Source organism: Athene noctua, chromosome 3, assembly GCF_965140245.1.
Source record: "Athene noctua chromosome 3, bAthNoc1.hap1.1, whole genome shotgun sequence".
Taxonomy (NCBI): domain Eukaryota; kingdom Metazoa; phylum Chordata; class Aves; order Strigiformes; family Strigidae; genus Athene; species Athene noctua.
Window position 1 is genome coordinate 33,118,327 of NC_134039.1, and position 10,293 is coordinate 33,128,619.

The 10,293-nt window shown below is 42.0% G+C and overlaps 1 protein-coding gene across 2 annotated transcripts; it reads right to left on the reverse strand.

Annotated features, from left to right (window-relative positions):
* Nucleotides 1–2,306: 2,306 nt before the first annotated feature.
* Nucleotides 2,307–10,293, reverse strand: DDX47 (DEAD-box helicase 47). 2 transcript variants are annotated; one of them, XM_074902623.1, is made up of 12 exons: nt 10,158–10,293; nt 9,316–9,409; nt 7,675–7,863; nt 6,943–7,014; nt 6,282–6,400; nt 5,689–5,760; nt 5,452–5,568; nt 5,180–5,326; nt 4,757–4,894; nt 3,301–3,371; nt 2,638–2,767; nt 2,307–2,544 (listed from the first exon to the last, which is right to left on the reverse strand). In XM_074902623.1, exons 1-12 carry the CDS (start codon nt 10,251–10,253, stop codon nt 2,422–2,424), a joined length of 1,368 nt encoding a protein of 455 aa, XP_074758724.1. In that variant the 5' UTR covers nt 10,254–10,293; the 3' UTR covers nt 2,307–2,421. The 2 variants fall into 2 exon arrangements, with proteins under 2 accessions (XP_074758724.1, XP_074758723.1); XM_074902622.1 differs by lacking the exon at nt 5,180–5,326 and having other exon boundaries at nt 10,158–10,268.

A 10,293-nucleotide genomic window follows, 5' to 3' on the forward strand; every position in this document is an offset into this window, starting at 1 on the left:
AACACCCTGACCCAGCTCTCATGGCATAGTCACAAGAAACTATTTCCTGCCCCTCCAAACTTTTATTTTTAGTTGAAATTGAATTGCACATACCTGTGGCAGGTGAGGCACCAGTTGAGAATGTGGGTGTGGTAAGACCTTTGCTTTTCTAGTGCCAAGTGTTTCTATGGCTTGTGATTCCAAATCAAGGGAGGTGGCCAGCTGTCTAGGAGTGTCTCCTCTCAAGGAGTGTCTGCACCCTTTTACAAGGAGCAGCTCTACTTCTCTCCTGTTACTCTTGCAACTGCAGAGGAGGGATAGAGAATATTTGATCCCATAAAGGGGCAACACAGACACTGTCTGATGTTGCAGCGATTCATACAGGAAAGAACACAGGGAGATGCTAGAGGCTCCACCTATCTATTCAAGAAAGCCTCATACTACTTCTGAAAGAAATTTCCCTGCCCTACCTCTCCCATCAGTAAAATTGCCTTTCACATCACTTTACAGGATTGGCTAAGGACTGACTCTGTATGTCACCCATTACATAGCTGGGAATAACACCAAGAGGTTTTCCAGAGACCCAGGAGCCTCAGAGGGTTTTAATCTTCATTTGCTGATAGCTGGACCATCCCTGTCCTGCCTGTAAAGGATAAGAAATTTTGTTCCAAGTATCCAGAAGGACAGAAGACCAGTTGGGAGAGTTCCCTCACTCTATGGGGAACAAGCACTTGCATCTCCACCCATACGCTCACTCACTTCATTCCTCTCTCTCTGGTGCATTCTAAGATTGCTTCCTCTTACCTGTGGGGATTCTTACCAGAGGGCCCCGTAAAATTAACATGTTCTCATTACTGGGCTTCCACTTCTGCCTCTCTGCACTGAGATCCATGATGGTGCACACTCTCTTCCTGCTTTATAAGAACACTCTTAGCAGTCAACATACCCAAGATCTGTACCCTTAATTATGGGCCACTGATCTTAGACTACTTTAGAGCTATCAAACTTGAAGGTGAGTATTCAGGAGATTTGAGTAAACTGCTACCAAAAAAAAAGGACAAAGGAAGAACACTGGCACTCTTCTCACATCACCAGAGGGTATGTTTGTTCCTCACGGAGACAACAGAGAGGTTTCAAATAAAAAAGAAAAAACACGCTCCCCTTAATGATGCTGTTTTCTGTAATTCTGCAAAATGTGCTTCCCCCAAAGCATAAAAGCATTCTGACTAGCATGCATATGTATAGATTGATGCTGACACTATGAAGTAACCATTGAGCTCATCTGGACTACTGCTTTCCAGTTAGATCTAAAAAAGAATCTTCTGAAGTTTTTCATGTAGCAGAAAATCCAGTTTACAAGTGGTTCTAACAGACACTACATTTTCATGTTGAGTAATCACAAAGCTGCTTCTCACCCTTCTCTGACCACAAGTAGAAATGTACAGTGTGAAAATTTTTATTGCCAATGGGAACTAGCACTAACCTTCTAGTTTGATAGGAAGATAAGTACATTTATCTCATTCTTGCAAGAGTCTACTTATACAGCACTGACTTCTGCCTAAGACAGAGAAATAAATAGGAAAACACAGAAAAAGCCTGTATGATACCTGCCTTTCTTCACCATCCAGCTTCTGAGCTGCTTTCCCATGTAAATACCACCCTCTTGTGTTGGTTTGTAAGTACTAAACAAATCAGCCACAGAAATGAAAAAAAACACCCCTCAAAACCCAGACCTCTCCTTGATCTTGCCAATCATTACAGATTCTGGATCGAATTCCAGGCAGTGAATAGTCTAATCCTGCTCAAACAGGTTCTTTCTGTGCTGGGCCACTCTTCAGCTGACATATCTAAGGTACTGATGTCACATCTGAATCACTAAGACTGACTTAAGGAGAAAACCTGGCAGAGCCAATATTTAAAATGAGCAGAACAGGTCAGTGATAAGACAAGGAAAACCAGGCAGCTTTAAAATTAAGCAAAATATATTTGGAGTTCTCCACAACACCTGTCTCTTCATTAAGGCGAGGGCATCACAGCTGTGCTGTGGAAACTCAGCTGCTTTTTTTAGCTTTTTCCTCTTTCTTCCGACAAACCTGTCTGACCTCAGACCAGTGAGTTTGGGTAGTGAGACAGGCTGCAGCACTGGGAAAGCTGCACTCACACTGCACCTCTCTGTGAATGAGCAGGGCCAGATCACAGCTGCTTTCAGGTCCAGAAGTGATGGTCTGGTGTTTATGAAAGGAAGACCAGTCCCATGGTAACACAGAGAGTCAAGCTCAGTCTGTAACTGGTGAAGCAGAAGAGAAGTTGTTTTCCAGGTGGACTGTCCAATTCCTTAAGTAGTTCTGAAAAAAATCCACTGGACACAGCTTGGTAGACTGTTTTTGCTGAGCTCATGTAGCCATAAAGAGGAAAATTAAAAAAGTCTGTCCAAATACTGAACTAGAAGGCTTTCCTTTTTTTCTTTTTCCCACCTGCCACCTTATTCCTGACACCGATAGCTTCTTCTGTATCATCATCATCATCATGTCGAGATCGCTTCTTTTCTCCCTGCTCCCGCAGCTCCTGCAATGTGATCAAAAGATTGACCAAGAGTTCTGGCACTTAAGGAAATTCAGACTACAACAGTGAGTAGAGGGACAAAAAGTCAGCACCCACCATTCGAGCAAATCTCTGGGCCTCAGCCACACGCTCTGTCAGCATCATAACTTCTTCCTCTTGCATGGGGAATGCTGGCAGCTTCTTGCCAATCAGGTGTTCAATGCGCTGGAACAGCTCTACATCATACCTGAGAAAAGACAAGACACCAGTTTGAATCGGCCCTTTTGAGGGTGCTTCAGCTGTCACCACCCACAGACATCACCCCTGATCTCCAGCCCACAGATATTGTTAGCTTGTGCTGATGGTCTCATAAGCAACTCTTAATAGCATCTGAATGATGCCGTCATTTGGGATGGCTTCACTGTATTCAGCTCACCTCTGTTCAGAAGTGTTTTGCAAAGACTTTTTTTAGACAAATAACTTCAGTATGTATCAAAATGGCACACTTACTTAACCTGCATTATGTATTACAAAAAATGTATGTATGTCATACAACTAAGTTATATACAGCTCTGCTCGTTACATGCCTGCTTCTAGAATTTATCTAGACCTTTCTCCCTTCCCACCCCGGGCTTCAAATTCTCTCCCCTTTAAATAAATAAATCCACTGGCACCTCAAAATTAGAAGTAGTATTTTCTTCTCGCCCAGGATGAGGTCAGATGTTTTCTGCTCTGAAAACACATCTGGGAAGAATATGTCTGCCACATTTTAACACTTACTGTGTGACAAAGGTGATAGATTTGCCAGATCTCCCAGCCCGAGCTGTTCTCCCAACACGATGAATGTAATCCTGAAAATAATTTTCTTAGTAAGCAAGAAGATATGTGCACCAAACACAAAACAGAAGTAATGGGAAAGCAGTCCATATAACTTTTCTTTAGGAAAAAAACGAGAAAATGGGGAGAAAATACAACCAGGATTAAGTAGTCAGGACTGCGTGCGGTATTAGGATTTGTGAAGATGCCAGCCTGTAGAAACATACCTTTGGTTTCAACATTTGAATTCTTCTCTTTCTAAAGGAGAAGACCCCCTCCAATTATTAAGACTGCAGGACAAAAGTTGCAATATGTGACTTTGCTAATGAACTATCAATTCCTTGGAAAGCTAATATTTTAAGTGAGTCAATGCCTGCATTTTCCGTCTTGGGATCTAGTGCTCTAGATAAGTGTCTTCCAGATAAACTGTCTGGCAAGAATATTTAAATTTGTCAAGCACAGTGAAAGGGAGGATGAATATGAACAATTTGGAAGCATCTGATCTATTGAGTGTCTTCTGTTTACACTACTCTAGGCTATTTTCCAGGGTTTATACTGCATTATGGATAATTAAATACTCCCTTCTCCATGCTGGATCTGTGGAGAAAGGAAGCATCATGAGACTGGATGTGTTCTGTGACATCGTTAGATGAGAGGGGCACAAAAACTGTAACAATGTCATTTAAGCTGCTGCCCCCACCATTATTTTTTTTCCATTTTTGTCCTTTTACAATGTCAAAAGCAGTGTCTTCAAAAGAACCACCATACTTTATTATGTTTGCAATGTGTATCATCTTCAATCATTATAAAGAACACCACAATTCTTGAAATGAATGTTGGTATGCTTTCCAAAACTAGGCTGGCAAACAAAGTCACACCCCTAAGATAACACTACACTTTCTGTAAGGTAGAGTAACTCACTTTTTTTTCAGTTTGCTGTACTTCTGTGATATGAATGCAAAATATAATAAAGACATCTTTCTTGATCAAATCCTCATTGAATATAATGGGAGAGTTTTTATTTTTTTTAAACACAGTTTAAAATGTTAAGGCAGACATGGACCACAGGAACAGAGATGACTACCTGAAACTAGTAATGTGTTAAAACTATATCCAAAGTCTATAAGCCCTTTAACATAATATGGCCACACACATATTCTGAGGAGAAATATAAAGACACAGAACGTCCCTTACTTCCCCTCTTCACTTATGGTATCAGTTCTACTATCCAGGTGAGGCCATCCAAGAAAACTGAGATACCAACTCAATTGCAGAGGCTGAACTACATCTTTTAATCTACAGAAGTGTGAACTAGACTTCCAGTCAGAAGAACAGAGAAAAGGTGTCTTTGTTCTTTCATCGAGCTTCATTATGCCTCCTGGTGGCCAGAAGTGCTCAGCCAGCACACAGACTAGCTTACCTTAGAGTGTGTAGGAATATCAAAGTTTATCACCACATCTACATGTGGGATGTCCAGACCTCTGCTTGCAACATCAGTAGCCAGCAGAATAGAACGCGCCTTTGCCTTGAACTTGTTTAGAGAGCCCAAGCGTTTATTCTGGAAGAGAGGAGGTCAAAAAGGGAATGAGAGAAAAATGCTTATTCTGGTTAATATGCTCTTGTTGAAATACGGGTACAGAAGAACTGGGGTAGATTACTCAAAAATTTCACTTCTCTAATTTCTTTTTGAACTACTACAGAATCAGTGGCAGCATTCACATTAGTTAAATTTCTAGGGATCAGTCCACTAGCTTCTACAACGTAGTTGTGACTCAGTATGGTGCAGCCCACTTCTCAAGTGACAGGTCCCCTGTCTACTACATTCTGTAGGATATGCCCATACCTGACTCATCTGCCCATGGAGAGGAATGGCTGTGAATCCCAGGTTGCGGAGCAGTAGGGCAGTCCTCTGAGTGTTGTTACATGTACTACAGAATATCATGAAAGAGTTTCCAGCTAGTTCATTCAAGATATAAACCAGGTAGCTGTCCTGTAAAGAAACAGACAAAGAAAAAAAGTAAGTATAAGCCAGAGCAGATAACAAGATATTGGGCAGATGTGGGAACAGCAAGACAAGACACAATCAGAAGAGGGAAGAAACAGAAGTGACATTACCTTGAATTTGGAGGGGATGAAAATGTAGTACTGCTGTAGTTTTTCAACGGTCTGATATTTGGAAGAAACAGCACATTTAACAGGATTCTTCAGAGCAGCACGCTGGAGTTTTTGAACCTGGGAAGATCAATATGAGTTAGTACCAGATGGACAGAGATCTTGTCAGAAACCTGTATTGTACAGTCTAGTCAACAGTATAGCCCGATAGAGAACTAAAGCAGAATACTCTGCTCTCACCTTCTTGGTCATGGTAGCAGAAAACAGAAATGTCTTCCTGTCTCGAGGAATCACTTTTAAGATCTTATCCACCTGTAAAAAATAGAAAGGAAATGAAAATTCAGAATACAACAGCAATCATACATAAGCCTCCTCCAAATGTAACCATCATCCAAATGAAGAGCAATGTATGTGCACAACTTAGACTTACAGTAGGAACAAATTTCCCCTCTTCTAAAGGGAAGGTATGAGCTGATAGCTTGTTGATAATTAGGCATTGTGAACTCTAGAAGTCCAATAAGCAGTGAAAATATCAGACAATATTCCTGCAGGAACGTGCATATGATAGTGTTCTACACTAACTGTGTCAATGTCAGGCACGCCAGAGAAACCAGCAGATTTCAGAGACAAAATGCCTCCTACTGTCTTGCTAGTGCTCTGCAGAACTTTGTTAAGTTCTATTCCCACTGTAGACTTTTCTGCAGTTATTAGATCTTAGTTACAATTTGCTATTAATTTCTACAGAACAGCTCAGTGTTTACTATGTGACTGTATGAAGCTATTTTAAGGGGACTCTTCTGGTGTTCCAAACTCTTCTTTTAGCAGATTCTTACCTCTGTCTCAAAATCCATGTTAAGAATCCGGTCAGCCTCATCCATCACTAGGAACTTTAGAGCTCGTAAGTTGAAGCCTTTTGTGTTCTCCAAATGATCAACTAGACGGCCAGGGGTTGCTGCCAACAAAATCAAGAGAACAAATTTAGAACAAAAGCAAAGGAAATGACCCAAAGAGACAAGAGAGTCATATGTTACAGAAATGGGATTCTTCGCCCAAGAGAAGTAAAGCCAGATTTCTTTGTGGGAAGGACTCTTTCATAGGATATCTTCAGAGTGTTTTGAAATAAGACTAATGGAGTCAGACTTGCTGAAGAATGGCCTCGGTTCCCCCTTTGCCCCTAAAAATATGCAAAACAAAACAGACTGTAGACAAGCTGTACTGAAAAGGATGAGACAAGCATTTTGAATAATTGAGGAGAATTAAAAAACAAGCCACAGACAGTCTAGCAGGAATGCTCTGGAATGAGCTTCTAGCAGCAAGGCTGTTACTGGTGTATACTTTAGAAACATTAACAAGCCAGTACTCAGGTCTCAGGATGCAAACAAATGAAGGATGTACTCTCACTTCTTCAAATACACAAAAGCTTTTGGTACTCTTTCTTTGGACAACTGCAGTTTGATAATATTTATACCCTGTACTCCCAGCACATTAACTTACCAATTATAATATGTGGTTTCTTGGCTAAGGCCAGAGATTGAGACATCGTGTCAATTCCACCCACAATAACCGCTGCAGGACAAATAGAATATAGTGAATCTCAGAGCCATCTCTGGCACCATAGTGTTTCCTCCTATTCCCTGACACCCACAAGTCTGTACAAATGAAAGGCTACTTATCTTTACAATAATTCATTTTATTTTAGCACACCTGACCTTCCCAGGCCCATTAAGCCATACGATTATGTCCTTACTGGCCACAGGTATTTTATTTTCACAGTTGAAGAGCTACAGGTAGAATACATTCCTTTCAGATAAACTCAGCTGCAAAAATTTAGGAATTCTAAAAATACCCACAAAGCTTTTATGTTTGTAGAGAATATCTAAAGAGCCAACACAACAGTCTGAAGAAAAGATTAAATTACATGACACTGTAGAGCAGAGCTCCATGCAATTTCACAGGACAAACTCACTATTGAGAAGATTCTCTTCTATTTCCATCTTTAACTATTTGAACATAAAATACAGAAAAGCTGCAGACTACTCCATGAGGAGAAACCATAATGTCTTTCTTTCCCAAACCTGATACCAGATCTGTTTTCCAGTATCACAAGCTTTTCTGACCTTTTGTTCAGCCCTCCATAAAAATAGTCTCTACTTTTATCCTTTGCAATCTAGAACTGACAAACTTCAGTCTTCAGAAAAACTGCTCCAATACCACAAAGCTACTTACTACTGTGGACACCGATGGAGGATCCAAGAGCTTCAAACTGCTCTGAGATTTGGAAAGCCAGTTCCCTTGTTGGTGTGAGGACAAGAGCAAACAATCGCTGAGGTGTTTCCAGAAGTGCTTGAAGAATTGGCAAAGCAAAGGCTCCTGTTTTTCCAGAGCCAGTTTCTGCCAGTCCAATGATATCTCTGCCTATATGGAGCAGAAAAGAGGGGGAAAAAAAAAAATCTTACAAATCTAGACCAGATAAAGAAGTCTTTAAAGCACAGTGCAAGAACGCACAAGAATTCCCTAAGTGTATGAAAAAAAAAAAAAAGACATACAATAGGTAATGAAGAACAAAGGGTCAAAACAAAGAATTTCAGGACATCTCTGCAGCACTTTCAGAGAGTATGACTTAATTTGTACAATAATTACAGTTTCAATCCTTTCCATTCTCTAGTTAAACTCCTGCCAATACACAGGTTTTCATATAAATTTCAGGTTCAAAAAAAGCTTTATTATTTCTCAAATCTGTCCATTTACAGCATACTGCTTCTATCCGGGTAAACAGTCTAGACCAACTATTGTCTGTTCACTGGCTTACAAGGAAATAGACTAGTGTTTGAGAGACCTACCTCATACCAACTACAAGACAACAGTACTACCAAAACTCACGTTCCACAAGCCAAAATCAATTCTGTGCCATTGCTAAGAGTAATCTAAACCATCTTTCAGCAGGAAGGATTAGAACAGCAAGTCCTCTACCCAAAACCAGTACAGGCAACAGGGTAGAATTCATCAGTAGAATCTATTCTGACCTCCCGAACTCCTGCATCTGAGAAGAACATACTGCTAACAGCCTTAAACTGGAGACAAGTTCTCAAGAATGCAGTCTTACTTTTGCTTTTTTTCAAGAGAATCTTATACGTGGAGTAAAAGAGTCTGAAAACAGTTAAGTACTAGGACAGAGTAGACACTGAAAGTTTACTCCCATTCTGTCACTACACTGTTCTGTTCCTGCTTCACAGTGTTTTGGCTTTTTTTTTAAACAAAAAAACAAAAAACAAAAAACCCCAAAACACAAACTAAATATCCTAGAGGCAGAAGTGTTTGCTGAATTCAGTAATCAATTTTCCCATAATTCCAGAATGTTTACAGAAAGTCACTGTGGTTTGGCTATTACTCACTCCAGAAATCTAATTTCAAAGAATTGCCTGCTCACAGCAAAGCAGATTATACAAGTTATGTAACCAATCAAGGCACCTGTAATTTCAGACACACACTTTTATGAGAAGTTTCCTGTGTATCCCTGAATATTTCATAAAGAAAGCAGTCAACATAGACTATCGGTTCAAATGATTGACAATAATTTTATTTAACATGGAGTGTAAGAACTACACAGCAGTAATGAACACTCAAGAACCCATGTTTGTACCCATTTGAAAGTTAGCAATTGCAGGCAGTGTTATAGGGCAAATTAGTATTCCAAACTCAACCTGGGAAGGACACCAGAATGAACAGAGACTACTTCTGGACAGATACCTTCAATGATGAAGTGAGAATGCTTACATCCCTGCCACTTACTTTTCACTCAGCAAAATTCCTTCACATAAAGCTCCCAGGGCAGCCCTAGATTCAGGATCAGAGAAGCACACTGCTCACCTTGAAGAGCCACTGGAATAGCCTCAACTTGGATCTTTGTTGGCATCTTCCATCCTAACTGGTCACAAGCTTCACACAGGACATCTGTCACTCCCTGAACATTAGTGAAAATAGAAAAAGAGAACAGACATCACCAAGGAGACCTAAATTAAATCACTAAGTTAAACACACACTGCAACAGAGTCAAGCTTGTCTCTAGCAGAGATAAACCTCATCAGGCCCTCAACGCAACTACTGGAAAGGGCAGGCTACTCACAGTGATCCCCACCTCCATTAGTACTTCAGATTTCCTCAGAACTCTCAGAGGTGACTGCAGTCAGTAAGAAACTCGTCATTTTTTCTCTAGTTCACACAAGGAATTTTCCACACACACCCAGCTGTCTCTCTTTTGCTCTGAGAGTATCCCATGAGGATGGGAAAAGGAAAACGCCTGGGCAAGGTAACACAACTGAAAATACAGGCAGCGGCTGAGGAGCGCAGACCGGAGCAGCAACACCAGCCTCACGGGAGTAGAGGCCTGAGCAAACCAGAGCCCCTGCCCGGGCACAGCACCACGCCCGCGAGTCGACGCGACAGCAGTGCACGTGTCTACCACCGCGCACCGGGGACTCCGCCGGGTCTGGGGCCGCCTCCAGCCCGCGAAGGGCCGCAGCCCGACGCCGTGCCAAGCGCGGCGGGGTGGTGTGGGGCACGGCCTGGCACACGGCGCCTTGCGAGGAGCTCGCGCCCACCCGGACTGATACGCAGGACGGGGACAGAGAGCAAGCAACGGGGGCAGAAGGGTGCTCCTCAGAACAGGGGAGGGAATAGCGGAAGCAAAACCGGCTCCCTCTCAGCCTCACCAGATCCCTGAAGCTCTGTGGCTCTTTCACCGCCGGCTCGGGCTCAGGCTCCGGCTCCGGCTCCGCCGCCTGCCTTTCCTCATCTCCTGCCGCCATTTTACACTGTCCTCCTCTGGGGCAGCGCAGAGCACTCTGG

Bases quoted from the DNA above. Each gene is read 5' to 3' on its own strand.
- DDX47 (XM_074902623.1), bottom strand. From the start codon at position 10,253: ATGGCGGCAGGAGATGAGGAAAGGCAGGCGGCGGAGCCGGAGCCGGAG. The intron at 9,410-10,157 runs GTGAGGCTGAGA...ACTAATGTTCAG, and splicing joins CACAGAGCTTCAGGGATCTG to GGAGTGACAGATGTCCTGTG. The intron at 2,768-3,300 runs GTAAGTGTTAAA...GTCTTTTCTCAG, and splicing joins TCTATCACCTTTGTCACACA to GTATGATGTAGAGCTGTTCC.